The sequence below is a fragment of the Vulpes lagopus genome, chromosome 12 (assembly GCF_018345385.1).
Source record: "Vulpes lagopus strain Blue_001 chromosome 12, ASM1834538v1, whole genome shotgun sequence".
NCBI classification, from domain to species: Eukaryota; Metazoa; Chordata; class Mammalia; order Carnivora; family Canidae; genus Vulpes; species Vulpes lagopus.
In genome coordinates this window covers 25,560,356-25,575,984 of record NC_054835.1, presented here as the reverse complement: position 1 = coordinate 25,575,984, position 15,629 = coordinate 25,560,356, and the positions used below count along the sequence as shown (strand labels likewise).

General features: G+C 40.8%; 1 protein-coding gene across 2 annotated transcripts in view; it reads right to left on the bottom strand.

Moving 5' to 3' along the window:
- The window catches only part of PPM1D (protein phosphatase, Mg2+/Mn2+ dependent 1D), a 58,118-nt gene extending 44,975 nt beyond the window's left edge, over positions 1-13,143 (bottom strand). The window contains exon 1 of one of the 2 annotated variants that reach the window (XM_041726690.1): positions 12,486-13,143. In XM_041726690.1, coding sequence (XP_041582624.1) covers positions 12,486-12,957 — 472 coding nt within the window. In that variant the 5' untranslated portion in view covers positions 12,958-13,143. The remainder of the gene's footprint in view (positions 1-12,485) is intronic. The other variant, XM_041726689.1, reaches the window with a different exon arrangement.
- Between the last annotated feature and the right edge of the window lie 2,486 nt (positions 13,144-15,629).

Genomic DNA, 15,629 nt, shown 5'->3' with positions numbered 1-15,629 from the left:
CTCTGTGTGTCTCTCATGAATAAAAAAAAAAAAACCAAGTAAGTCCCTTGAACTATAGCCACAGAAATCAGGATGATGGTTATCCTTTGAGAGATGATAATAATATGAGATGAGAAAAGACATATGGGAGCTTCTGTAGTATAGGCAATGTTCTCTTTCTTAACCATATGGTGTTCATTTTACAAGTCTTCACTGAAGTATACATTTATGTTTTATGGCCTTTTCTATATGTATACTATGTTATATTTCACAACTTGTTTAAAGTTAAAAAAAAAAAAAAGCAGCAGCAGGAAGAAGGCATCAATTTTGCAGGCATAGATCACAGCATACAGCTCCCCCAGCCCACCTAGTTTCCCAGTTTGGTTACAGATATTATTCCTAGAACCTCAGCCTAGAGTGTATTGAATGTTTCTTTAGCCCTTTCAGCTATTTTGTGGATTAACTATAGCTCTTGCTAAAACCTTTTCTTTTCAAATTATAATAGATTCTGTGTTTTGTAGTTAAGAAGCTAAAAAATTAAAAATCTATTATCACGATAAGTATTAATGAGGTGAACTCCTGGAAAATAAACATTCAGAAAATAAAATTTACCAGCTGTTTGCAAAAGGCACCTAAAACAAGACAGAAAAGAAGAAAAAGAGCTTTAAAAAAAAAAAAAAAAGGAGGGGATCAGCAGTTTAGCACCTGCCTTTGGCCCAGGGCACGATCCGGAGTCCCAGGATCGAGTCCCATGTCGGGCTCCCAGCCATGGAGCCTGCTTCTCCCTCCTTCTGTGTCTCTGCCTCTCTCTCTCTCTTTCTCTCTCTATGTCTGTCATGAATAAATAAATAAATCTTTTTTTAAAGGATATTCAAATATACAATATTAACATTTAAATCATGTTTTTGGTCAAAAACCTTAATATCTACAAAGAACTATTCTGCAAAGATCTAAAAATATTGAACAATCCATGCTTTCTTCATTTGAAAAGTCAATCTTTTATCATGTTACATTTTGCCTCACCTTTTTCTAGACTTCTACACTAATTAATCTATTTATGGTTATTAGTATATGTGCTGCTGAAGCAAGCACTCTATTTATGGTTATTTTCATTAATTGGGAGTTTAAGGATCCTAAAATTATTATTCTTTTTCAATATTCAAAAAATTTTCCAAATAAACTTTAGAAGTAATGTGGAAATTTTAAAAAAAGAACCCTGGGGCACCTGGGCAGGATAGTCATTTAGGCGCCAGACTCTTGGTTTAGGCTCAGGTCATGATCTCAGAGTTGTGAGATGAAGTCCTGCATCTGGCTCCAAGCTCAGAGCGGAATCTGCTTGAGATTCTCTCTCTCTCTCTCTCTTTCTCCCCCTCTGCCCCTCCCACTCGTTCTCTCTCTATCAAATAAATAATTTTTTTAAAAAGCAAACTCTGTTGAGGTTCTGATTAAAACTGCAATAAATTTATGTATTAAGTAATCAACATCTTTCTAATTTGTCTTCCTTGTTTTCTACTTTACATGTTAATCTTTAAATTTCTAAAAAATGACTTAAAACTAGGAGCATATTAAAAAGATAGTACATGAATTCTAACCTAAGTATCTTTAAACAAGAAAATATGTATGAGCCATTAAAACAAAGACTAATAAATTTTACAATAAAACTATGAAATTTCTGAATGAAATAAAACTATTATAAATAAGTACAGAATGTATAAGTTCTCTGTGATAAGTTTAAAACTTGGAGTAGTCGTGTATTTACCATGTACCAAATAATATATACCAAGTTATCTAACTCTCAGGAGATAAGTAAGCACTACCATCATCTTTATTTTAGAGATGAGGATGCTCCAGATAAGAGAAGTTTCACCCAAGGTCATAAAGGTAATAAGTGGAAAATCTGAGATTCAACCCCAGGCAATACAACATACTCCTAAATCACTGTGCTAAGGGTTGTTATAGAATTCTAATGCCAAAGTAGTAAGATGTAAAAGCCTTCAGAAAAGCAATTTGAAAACAAGTACCTACAACCATCAGATGTACATTCTTTCAACAAATAATTCAGCTTTGAGAATTTTTTTTCCTGAGGGAATAATCCAGATGAAGCATAAAGCTATGTGGCTTTCACTTGAGCCCTTATTTACAGTACTAAATATAGTGTGCACCTGTCTAGCACCCCCCCATTCCTCCCTCTAGTTCTAGCATCCCAATTTTTGTTCTGGAGTACATAGCTTCCACTGTATGCAGTCTTCCTCTAATGCAACCGAAAAACTTGCCTGCTCCTAGCCTAGAGGTAGGCAAATGACCTAACCTAAATCAGACTCAGATATTTGTGTCTTTTTTAAAGGCATAATGCCAGAAAACTGTGGCGTTGATCCACCTCAGAGATTCAAATCTTTCTCTTTTTTTTTTAATTTTAAAAGATTTTATGTATTTATTCATGAGAGACACACAGAGAGAGGTAGAGACACAGGCAGAGGGAGAAGCAGGCTCCCTGCGGGGAGCCCAAAGCGAGACTCAATCCCAGGATCCTGGGATCACGACCTGAGCCAAAGGCAGATGCTCAACCACTGAGCCATGCAGGCAGCCCAGATTCAAACCTTTCAATGCGTATTCACTACTCTGGTTATGTCCACTCCCAAGACCTGGTATAGTCTTCAGTTAATTATGTGATCTACCCAATGTCCTTCCAATAAACTCCCATGTTCTCTTCCTTCCTTAATGTAGACCAAGTTAGGGATCCCTGGGTGGCGCAGTGGTTTGGCGCCTGCCTTTGGCCCAGGGCGCGATCCTGGAGACCCGGGATCGAATCCCACATCGGGCTCCCGGTGCATGGAGCCTGCTTCTCCCTCTGCCTGTGTCTCTGCCTCTCTCTCTCTCTCTCTCTCTCTCTCATTCTCTGTGACTATCATAAATAAATAAAATTAAAAAAAAAAATGTAGACCAAGTTAGTGTTGCTTTCAAAGAACTGTAATATTAAATTTGTATCACAAATAGGCTATAGGCGACTAACCCACAGAAAAATGTCAATTAGTTACTGAACCAGTAAGGGATAGAAGGCATCAGAACTCTCATTCATATTCCATATGGTAACAAACTAGCCCACGGTAGGTATACAGTGGTAAGATAAGGGCTGGCCTTATCAATAAATAGTAAACAGATAAGTAGATAATCTGTAGTTAGCATACTAGCTTAGAACTGTGGTAATAAAACTTTTCTGGTTCAGCTAATGCAAACATTGAAACCTGGCCTCAGGCATATGACTCTGTCAAACAAATTTGTCATAACAAATTTGTTATGACTGACTGATATGATTTGGTATAATGGATTATGAATTAAATTGTATCTCTCCAAAAAAGATATCTGAAGTCCCAACACCCAGTACCTCAGGATGTGACCTTATTTGGAAATACGGTCTTTAGGGAGGTAATCAAGTTAAAATAAAGTTATTAGGGTGGGTCCTGACCCAATATGACTGGTGTTCCCGTAAAAAGGGAATATTCTAACACAAAGACAAACACAAAGAAGGAAGATAATGTAAATATACATAGGGAGAGGATGACCATGGGACTAGAGTACTAGAATGATGACACACCTACAAGTCAGGGAATGCCAGGGATTGCCAGTAAACACCAGAAGCCAGAAGTCTCCCTTAGAGCTTTCAGAGTTGAGTAGAGAGAGAGCATAGCCCTGCCAACACCTAGATTTTGAACTTTAGGCCTCCAAAACTGAGATAATAAATCTTTTTTAAGTCAACCGGGTTTCAGTACTTTGTTACAGCAGCTCTAGAAAATGAACACAGTGAGGGATCCCTGGGTGGCGCAGCGGTTTGGCGCCTGCCTTTGGCCCAGGGCACGATCCTCCAGGATCGAATCCCACGTCAGGCTCCCGGTGCATGGAGCCTGCTTCTCCCTCTGCCTATGTCTCTTCCTCTCTCTCTCTCTCTGTGACTATCATAATTAAATTAAAAAAAAAAAAATGAACACAGTGAAACAGAGGAAATAATTACTCTATTACATGCATATGAATCCCACATATCCACTCCCATAAAAGGTTCAGATGATTGTCTTCAATTCTCTTTTTTCAAGGTTTTATTTATTTATTCAAGAGAGACACAGAGAGAGGCAGAAACACAGGCAGAGGGAGAAGCAGGCTCCAACACAGGGAGCCCAATGTGAGACTCGATCCTGGGTCTCCGGGATCACACCCTGGGCAGAAGGCGGCACTAAACCGCTGAGCCACCTGGGCTGCCCCACTTTCTTCAATATAAATGCTTATGGAAACAATTAGGTAATATCAAAATCTTTTAAACACATTTTATTGACTCTTCTCTCTAGGCAAGGAATGAAAGAGGGTGAAAATAAAATTGGATCCTTGATCTGTGTGGGGATGGGAGAACCCCGAGGTGACAGATCAGATAGTAGTACTTAATAACCCAAAGCAAAGCTGGTAGGGTTACCTTACCTAATTGACATCAGGACAGTAGAAAAAAATGGATCTTAAGAATGGTCACTCACAAGGCCTTATTTGATTGAAAGAACCAAAAGCAAAACAAAACAAAGAAAAACCAAAAAACTTTCCAAGTTTAGTTAAAGGAGTACTGTTACTGTTAATCTTCTTCAAAATGGTATATGGCCATTTTTACATGTAGTTGTACACTGAGAAAAGAGAAATACCCAGATCATTGAGTAACACCTGAGGCTCTAAGATAATTCTGGAGCTATAAAACAAAACCACAGTCCACTGGTCAAGAGCTAGGCTGATGGAGGTCAAGTACTAAGTAAGACTTTGAATCCAGTCTACATCAGACTCAGTGGAATCCCAAACCTATCTTACAGGTAGTTTAGTCCCCAAATAACTGCAGCAACAAATAGCTTCCCCTCATACCTCGTAATTGACGGGTCAGTAAAAAAGGGTAAGTGTAAGATTTTAGAGCACCTCACCAAAGATACTCTCCTCCAAAATAGTAAATTAAAACATTACCCCGACCTCTTGAAGAATCACAAAGATTGGCTGTCACCATTAAAACAAAAAGCAGAGATGGAGATCCTACATATTTAATTCTGTAGTTTGACCACTGCAAAAGTCGGATTGCTCTTGGAAAATGACAATGGATTATATTCAAACGGTGATCCTAAATGCAGCTGCTGTTTCTGATTTATCCTCTTTAGTGAAAAAAATAAACATAGCCTTAGCTATCTGGTATGTGTGCAGCAGCAAGGCCTTGATGAAACTACTATCTAAATTCCTGGAGATATCCAGGCTTTGATCTTTCCAAGACCTGTTACTTTAGGTTTGCTTTTTCTTTTTTGCATGAATAATTCAAAGAATTTCTTTTTCTTGAACTGATAGAAAGTAAATGGCCAATGAGATATGCTACTATCACTCCCAAATACAGTTACATTATCTAATTCCTACAAACAAGGGCATTCTCTCTCCTACATACCCACAATCAACAATCAAAATCAGGAATCTACATCTAATCTATATATCTCATTCAAACTTTTATCAATTATCCTAGTAATATGCTTTATAATGAAAGCATAAAATTCAGGACCTCTTTATTACATTTACTCATCATGTTTTTTTAGTTTTTCAATCTGGAACAATTCTCTGTTTCCTTGATGCTTTTTAAGAGTACTAGACCAATCATTTCAAGAATGTCTCTCCATTTGGGTTTGTTTCATGTTTCTTCATGTTTGTATTTGGACTATGCATTTTTGGCAGGAATATCACAGAAGTGTTAAATATGATCTTCTCATTGCAGGCAGTATATAATTTCAATTTACCCTTAAAAATGATGCTACCATTGGTCACTTGATAAGGTGGTATCTTTTTTTTTTTTTTTAAGATTTTATTCACTTATTCATGAGAGACACACACAGAGAGAGAGAGAGAGAGGCAGAGACACAAGCAGAGAGAAGCAGGCTCCATGCAGAGAGCCTGATGGGACTCAATCCCAGGTCTCCAGGATCACGCCCTGGTCCAAAGACAGGTGCTAAACCACTGAGCCACCCAGGGATCCCCAGATAAGGTGATATCTACCAGGTTTCTCCACTAATCTTTCCCCCCTTGTAATGAATAAGTATTTTGCAGGAAGATAATCTGAGATAATATAAAAATCCTTGTCTTGTAGTGGGTTGAATGGTCCCTTCTCCCCCATGAAAGACAGGTCCACGTAGAACCTATGAATGTGACCTTATTTGGGAAAAGGGTCTTTGCAGATCTAATTAGGTTAAAGATCTTAGGAGATCATCCTGGATTATAGTGGGCCATAAACCCAAAAACAAGTGTCCTTAAAAGAGAAGGGGAAAAGACACAGAGGAGGTGATATAAAGACAGTGGAGAAAAGGAAAATACATCTACAAGCCAAGAAATGACAAGGATTGCTGGCAGCCACCAGAAGCTAGGAGAGAGCATGGAACAGATTCTCCCTCAGAGCCTCTAAAACGGAGGCTATTACCTTGATGTCAGACTTCTGGCCTCCAGAACCATGAGAGAATAAATTTCTGTTGTTTTAAGCTACCCCAAAACAATTTAGGTTAAGACCAGCTCCTTCATAATTCCTTTGGTCATATTCTTTAAAGTACGTGCTCTGATCCTCAGTCAAACTAAGTTAACAAAATTTCCACTTTATTTTAGCTAAACTGTAATTAAAATTAAAAATGTAATCAAAAAAAGGGGAAAATTTTTAAGATTTTATTTATTTATTCATGAGAGACACAGAGAGAGCGAGAGAGGCAGAGACACAGGCAGAGGGAAAAGCAGGCTCCATGCAGGGAGCCCGATATGGGACTGGATCCTGGGACTCCAGGATCATGCCCCAGGCCGAAGGCAGGCGCTAAACCTGCTGAGCCACGCAGGGATCCCAAAAAAGGAAAATTTTAAAAATCTTTTTTTAATATATTAATCACCTGCATTTTATTATTTTGGAATCATTTTATACCAGCAAAAGTAATACATGCATGCCACACACATACCCTCTCTCTAGCAATTTCTGAAATATTGACACTGCTTAATATTGAAAATCAAAACTAAGGCGAAGTAAGGAACACTTAGTACCGCAAAAAAAATTCTGTATATCATATTCCTCTATAAAAACTGTGGTAAATTTCCCACAATCACATCAAAGATCACATTTACTGCAACAGCATACTGTTATCTTTCCAGTGGCTCTCTTGATAATATTGAGTAAATCATAGTTCAATACAGAAGAATTAAAACTGCAATTTGTTCACTACTTTCTTTGAACTATCAAAAGAAAGAGGCATAAAGAACATTACTTCAAATAAATAAACCTTAAAAAAGCACAAACTTTAAAACATGATATCTTAGAAGGCAAGCATAGCACAAGAACATACAGGTAATTTATACATAAATTAGATGCATGTTACAACTTGAGATAGATAAGAAGTAATGAAAATAAGAAAATAACATTTACAAACCGGACTTTAGGGCAGCATTGGGTGGCTTAGCAGTTTAGCGCCGCCTTCAGCCCAGGGCATGATCCTGGAGACCCGGGATGGAGGCTCCCTGAATGGAGCCTGCTGCTTTCTCTGCCTGTATCTCTGCCTCTCCCTCTCTCTGTGTTTCTCATGAATAAATAAATAAATTCTTAAAAAATAAAAAATAAAAAATAAATAAAAAATAATAAAAAATAATAAAAAATAATAAATCCCTTTTAAAAATGGACTTTAATTCCACTTCTAGGGTTTCTACCCAAAAGAACTGAAAACAGAGTCAATTACATACCTCTGTTCACAGAAGCATTATTCACAATAGCCAAAAGGTGGAAACAACCCAAAATGTCCATCAACAGATGAATGGATAAACAAAATGTCATATACACACAGGATAGAATACTATTCACCATTAAAAAGGAAAAAATTCGGGAGACCTGGGTAACTCAGTGGTTGAGCATCTGCCTTTGGCTCAGGTCATGATCCTGGGATATGGGATCGAGTCCTGAATCCAGCTCCCTACAGGGAGCTTGCTTCTCCCTCTGCCTTTGTCTCTGCCTCTCTGCACTACCCCCGCCCCCCCCCCCCCCCCGCCATGTATGTGTATGTGTATCTCTCATGAATAAATAAATAAATCTTTAAAAAAAAAAAAAAAGGAAAAAATTCTGATACATGCTGTAATTTGGATGAAACTTAAAGACATTATGCCAAGTAAAATAAGACACAAATGGACAAACATTGTATGCATTCCACTTATAGGAGGTACCTATAATAGGCAAATTCATAGTGACACAATGTAAAACAGAGGTTACCAAGAGCTTGGAAAGAGAGTAATGGGGAATTATTGTTAATGGTCACAGAGTTTCTATAGGGGATGAACAAATTCTGAAAATGGACAGTGGTGATGGGTGCACACCACTGTGAATATACTTAATACCACTGAATTGTACACATAAAATTGGCTAAAATGAAAAAAAATTGGCTAAAATGGTAAATCTTGTATGTATTTTAACAGTTTTTCATTTCAACCACAGAACTTCCACTAAACTAGCAGCTACCTTGAGCAAGGAATCTACTCTAATAGGTTAATTACAAAGTATATAAGACACTTCCACCCAACCAAAGACCTCAAGATTTACCTGAAAGGCAGATAAAACATAATGTTTATCTCACAGTGGTCTGTGTGATCTTTACAGGGATTTCACAAAGCCAAAATTATTTTCATAATAATTCTAAGAGCTTATTTCCCCTTTTCACCGTGTTGACATTTGCAACGATGGTTCAAAAACAGTGGTAAAACTGCTGGTGTCTTAGCAAGAATCGAGGCAGTGACACCAAACCGAGACAGTTGTCACTGTATTCTCCATAACCACCCACTTATAGTTAAAAAAAAAAAAGGCAAACCAGTTTTACTTAAGAATGTCCTTGATGTTGCAATAAAAATTAGTTTCATTAAGCCTCCACCCATGAATACACATCTTTTCACGATCTGAATGACAAAAAGGGAAGTATGTACAAAAGGCTTCAGTTATATATTATGGCTATCTAAAGGAATAGTACATCTGACTCTGCAAGTTATGAAATGAACTAACCCCAATTTTCATGGACCATCATTTTTACTTGGAAGACTGATGAACTATGTTAATAAGATCTGGGCACTTGGCATACATTTTTCTTCAAAATAAACAAAGTGAGCCCTTCCCTTCAAGAAAAACAACTGTTAGTATTGGTTGCCAGTAATAAATTTCTAATTGCTGCTTAAAAAGTTACATTTTGGAAAATCTATATCCAGTAAACTTGATAGCTTCCCAATCTTACCTGGGAAATGTTAATAAATGTAATGTTTTCATATTGCATAATAAAATACGTCAATATTTGAAAGATCTGCATAATTTAGTGAAATGCTATTTTCAAAACGACTAATGTACCATGTCATAAATTACACGAGTAAAAGATTCAAAGTGCAAGACAGGGGCACCTGGGCGGTTCAGTCAGTTAAGCATCTGCCTTTCACTCAGGTCATGATCCTAGGGTCCTGGGACCCACCTCTGCATCAGGCTCAAGAGGGGTGTCTGCTTCTCCCTCTGCCCCCTCTCCCCCACCCATGCTTATACTCCCTTTCCCTCTCAAATAAATAATCTTTTTAAAAGTACGAGACAGACCAATGCATTTTAATGTAAAACTACAAAAAGGCCTTTGATAAGGTTTCAGGTTTCATTTTTTAATAACCTTAAGAAATGATTACTCTGGCATACGATATCCAGAATTATCTGAAAACACTACAAACTATTCCTCCCTTTTCCTACTATATATGAGGCTGCCTTCTTTATATACTTCAACCAGACAACACAGCACAACAGAGTGCAGAAGCAGATATGAGAATATTTATTTAGGTATTTCAGAAGAATGACTTTTCATTTAAATCACATAATAATGAATGCTTATTGAATAGTTATAATGACTAGTATATTCACTTAAATATATTAACATATATTTAATTTATTTTTAATAGTAATAAATATTTTTACATTTCCTCAGTTTTAATTTCTCTTTAAGTTTTAACGTGACAGATGTAGCCCACACAAACAAAAGCTCTTCAGGGTCCTCAATCATTTAAGAGTAAAAAAGGTTCGGGATCCCTGGGTGGCGCAGCGGTTTGGCGCCTGCCTTTGGCCCAGGGCGTGATCCTGGAGACCCGGGATCAAATCCCACATCGGGCTCCCGGTGCATGGAGCCTGCTTCTCCCTCTGCCTGTGTCTCTGCCTCTCTCTCTCTGTGTGACTATCATAAATTAAAAAAAAAAAAAAAAGAGTAAAAAAGGTTCTAAGAGCAAAAAGTTTGAGAAGCACTGCTATAATCTAACGAGCACTACAAAAGTAGACACAAAGGATGCTTAATTCCGAAAGAAAAAATATATATATTCCAAAAGAAACCCAAGTCTTCACAGAAGAAAACGCATTGACTTAGAAATTGAGTTTTTCAGTATTCTTTTTTGGGGGAGAATTCAAGAAAATGGAATGTTTCAATGTGCCCTGGGAAAAAAGTGAGTGGACTAATGTGTTAGAAATGTTAACAGATAAAATTAACAAGGAGTCTAAAATTGTAATGGGAAGGGCTTGGATTATAAATTGCAGAGTTTGTTTATATTATAGAAAATGAGGAGCCACTCATGAATTTGGGACTGAAGCACAATTTTTCTTAAAAACCTCCATCTCTTATGTCAAGACTTTTACGTACTCAGCACTGTTTTGTTTTTTTTTTTTAATTCGAGTTTTGAGGATGGTGTACAACCCTTAGCTGTGGAACAAAGCAAACTTAAATTTTTGTTTGATATACAAAGCTCTAAATCATGCCTCATAGGAGTTCAAGTTTGACTCAAAAAGCATGTGTATGTCAAAAAAATATACACATTCACATCTGACAGCACGGTCCCTGCCTTATTAAAATGCTCAAGTAACAGGGTTTACACTTTATCCTTTTAACTCAAGTATATGGTAAATTCATGCTGCTCCAAAAGTACTGCAAAATAAGCAGGCCTGTAAATAGTTCTTTGTGTCTAATCTTCCTCTATCTTGTTATCTTGGTGTCCACTGCCGGTTGCCCTGCAGGCAAAGGAATGACATATTTCTGGAATATACTGCAGTGCTTTCAGCTCTGCTCTGCCTACACAAAAACAAAACAAATAATAGGGGCCTCTGGGATTGGATGGGAAACGCCTCTGACAGGAAGACTGGTTGTTCTATGAGTCAATCAAACAATTTTTGGCAGGAAGCCAGGCAAATAGAAAACAGACTTTGAAAGGAACTGGTCTACAATTCTATGACAATACGAAAGAAAGGAAAGAAGAAAGAAAAAGATAGAAAGAAAAGAAAGAAAAAGAAAGAAAGAAAAAAAGTTAGTTCTCCATTATTTGACCAATCTTTACCCTCTTCTCTGTTCCTCTGCAGAATATAAAGCAACATTATGCTACGATAAACAGGAGGATTTTTTTAAAACGAGTTATTATCTTGTCTCTAAAAGAGGACTCCTGTCATTTATACAGAGCAATGGATAAGCAGCTGTAAGTCTGTACGATATTTACTGGCTACAGAAACACTGGATGCTTTGGAAAACATCCGAAGTTTAGATGAAACTACAACTCCAACGAATTTTTTAGAAAGTACACTATTTCCTTTTGGCGTAGTTTCTTTTCTCTTGTTACCGTGACGAGCAGTTAACAACTTTTAACCAGTAACTGGTGAGACCTATCTGACAGCAAGTAGCTAAGACAACCACAAAAGAAAGTGTGCTTTTACAAAGCCCCAGAAGTTAACACACACTCCTAACGTGGGGCCAGCTTAAGAGGTAGCAACGCGCATTCCTCGCTTTTGTTGTTCATAAGCAGTACAAACATAAATACCCTAAACACTTTTTTTTTTTTTTTTATGATCGACACAACCGCATTCCTCCCAAGACTAAGTTGCTGGATGACTACATTTAATCTTCTTAAATTAGTTTCTAGTACACTTCAGCTACCAGCCGCCTGGGGTCAATATGGAGAGCTGACACCAGCCGCAGGAGGCAACCCGACGGGGGCAAGTCCTTCAAGAGCAAAATCATGACAGATTCTAAGGAAGCACTCTCATTTCTGCCGTCCCCCGGCTTCCTTTGCGTGTGGCCCAGGTAGCTACGCATTTTCAATTCGTCTTTTGGCCAAAATCTGGCGCCAGGTTTCAAACACATGTATCCGCAGCCTTACCACCAAAAGTGAAGCCGGGAGAGGACCGCGACCCTGGATCCCGGGAGGGTGGAAGGACGGCGCGGGGCGGCTGCGGGATGCGGGATGCGGGATGCGGGATGCGGGATGCGGCCATCCGCATCTCTCCCAAGGTTACTCCGCCCAGCTCTCCGCCCCGGAAAGCGCCAGCGGGCCGAGGGGAGACTTCGCTTCTACCACTGGGCACTTCGTAGCGCTCCCGCAGCCGGGGGCCCACGCGGGGGCTGGCGCTCCGAGAAGAGCCCTCCACTGCCCCGAAAAAGAGGCGGGCGGCAAACCAGCAGCGAACTTACCCAGTTTCTTCCACATGGCGAGGTGACAAGCGAGGAAGCCTTTGCGGATGGCAGCGCAAACCTTCGCCGGCTCGGACGAGGTGAATCCCTTCTGCTTCTTGATGAAACCCCACAAATGCTCCCGGGCAAACTGTGCCGCCTCCCGCCCGCCGTGCCCGTCGCACACGGCGAAAAATGCCACTGAGGAGCGGCGGCGGCAGCAGCGCCCGGGAGCTGGCGAGGCCGCGGCGTCCGGGGGAGGGTCGCGAGCCTCTCGGGCTGCGGCCGCTGGGCCTTTCCCCGGGACTTCGCTGCCAGCGGGAGCCGGCGGGGACGGCCGCGGAGGCGACGGCTGCGAGAGCGACCGCCGCGGCCAGGGCTTTTCTTCAGCCGTCGGCTCGGGCTCCACCACGATCTGAGTAACGTCCTCCATGTACTTCCTCCCGCCCTGGTCGGAGAAGACGCTCACTCCCAGCGAGTACAGCCCCGCCATGGCCGGCTGGCTGGGATCCCGCCGGTCCCACGCAGCCCGCCGAATCCGGCGGCGGGAGACGCACTCAGCGCCCGCCGGCCAACTATTGTTTATCTTCGACGACGCCGAGAGGGGGGAGGGGGCGGTCCCGGAGGGGGGGCGCGCGATGTCGGGACTTGTCCGCGAGAGCTGGGCCGGAGCTCTAGGGCGAGAGGAGCCGAGCCGCTGCGCCTGCGCGGTGCGCTTCCCCGCCTGCCCGCGCCCACCACACAAATCAGACGTTCTCCCGGGCTGTCGTCACTCGGCTCTCTGGGCCCGGCCAATCCGGAGTCGAGTTACGGCAAGCCCGCCCTCCGCCCCAAACCCTCGCTCCTCGCGGCAACGGCCGGCCTCCGGCCTCCGGCCTCCTGCGCGGGCGCGGGGCCAGCGCGCGGCTGGCTGGGCTTTTCTCCTCCGCTTTGGGGGTTTCCGTCGCCTGCCGAGCACCTACCGAGCAACTTGAGCTGTCACCTTTTTGGCTCAGTCGCCGGGATCGTAATGCAGCCCTCCGCCCTCGGCACCGCGCTGCTCGCCTACGGGGATAGCCGCGTAGGCTCGGGCCTCCCCCGAGCGTAGAGGAGCGGGGCGGGCGGGCCGGGGGGGGGGGGGGGGCACCTTCCATTCCTTGGAGTGAAATGGCGGGAAACCTCCCTTTCGGAAGGTCGTTTGTGAGCAGGCTGGAAGAAGCGTTGATCTCTTGAACTGGATTTGGGTGGGATGTATCCGACTGGGAGTTTGAGGCAGGCAAATCCAGTTTATGTTGTTAAGGAAACTTAGGAACTTTCCAGCATCCGCTGCACGGCCTTGTTTCACATAACTAGGTACGTCGGAGACTTTACAAAGGGTTATATTTTAACTAAGGTTAAACAGATCGTCTCCGCTTTTGTTAAACCCAGTACTTTTTCCTACGAGCCCTGGGTATGGCGTTTTAGTCCTTTGGTGGTGTCACTTCAACTAATCACTTGAAAATAGCTTACGGGAACTGCCAGGAGCTCCAGTGCTCTACCAGTTTGGTTATCATGTTCCCCACCCCTTCGCCCAGTAACTTGTAGTCTAGGTACTGAAACCTTTGCACGGATTTACACAAATGAAGCCTCAGTAGGCAGGGTAGTAGGTTCCCGGCAGCAAACTTTCTTGCAGTGAATCAGTTTAAAGTTCCTTTAAAAAAAAAAGAAAAAAAAGTTCACTTTTCTTGCTACTTCACCATCAGTTCTCCTGTGTGTCCTTTCCTGTACGGCTTTTGAGAGTCTCAAATGGAATGATACTAACAGAAATAGGAGTGGGGAAAATGTTCAAACAATTGGCACCAAAAAGGGGGGGGAGGGGGCACAAGTACAAATAGTCAAACTCTTTGTACCAATAAAAAAATGAATAACCGAATCAGCTCAAGATGTAGAAAATCTAAATTGCATAAAACTACAATTATGTAGAAAATAAATGTAGTCAGAGGTAAGCCCCTACACCAAAATACACTAGACCAGATAATTTCGGAGTGAAAATACTTGGAAAAAGGTCCCAGCCTGTTTTGAAGGATTATCATAATTCAGTTATCAAAACCTAACAATCATAACACTAGAAGGATATCTGTAGACTATTTTATAACTGAAAATGCAAAATCTTAAATGAAAAATTAGCAATTCTAATCCAGTAGCCTCCATGCCACAAGACCTACAAGAGAGAACGGTTTGTGTAGCTCCGTATTATTCATTTTAACAGTGTAATCCACCTTTATTCCCTCCCTAGAGATTACAAAAAAAGATAATTCCATCATGCTTTATAATCCTTTTCACTCAATCACAACCCGTAGCCTCCAGGTCCAACACCATTACCCTGATTAGCATCTCCATGCTACCCTCTACTTCTATTAATCTGATTCAGTGTCTACTTTTAACCAACCATTCTAACCTTTTCACTCCACACTTTAGATTTCAACATCTGTTAACAACCATTTCCCCTTTATTCTTCACCTCTTCTCTAAATGTTCCCATCAACTTCCTGTTCCAACTGAAAACTGGTTTTATCACCTAGCAAAACTACCTCTCTTGCAACTTTCCAAGTAGAGGAGATTGTCTACTTTTCAGTTATTCTTATCTTCAAACCTACTTTTCATGTTGCCTACAAATCATTTCTCTCTCCTTCAAAAACCCAAGCTCTTTTAAAGTTATTGTCAACTGCTACTACACCAAGATGTCATCAACTACTGATCCCTACAAACTCCTTCATTTGTTCATGTTCACTGTCTTCCTTTCTTCCACTATTTTTGTCATTTCTCAGCCACTTTTTCAAAATGTTATCCACATTTCCCATTCAGTATACCCTAGCTTCTCAGTTCCCAATTTCCCTCTTCATGAAGTGCCCTTGCTACTGTTAAATTAGGTAAACCCTCCATTTGTGTTCCAGATCCTTTCTCTTTTCTCCCCCAGAGCTTTTGCCTATTTATCCTTTCTTGCTCGTACCTCATCACTTTTTCCTTTTCAACCAGGTCATTTCCATCTGTGCACAGACATGTTCTGATTTCTATTTTAAATAAAAATAACAAAAAAACTATCTTGACCCCTTACACTACCTCATTTCTTTTTCTTTTTCTTTTCTTTTTTTAAGATTTTGTTTATTTATTCATGAGAGACAGAGAGAGAGAGGCAGAGACATAGGCA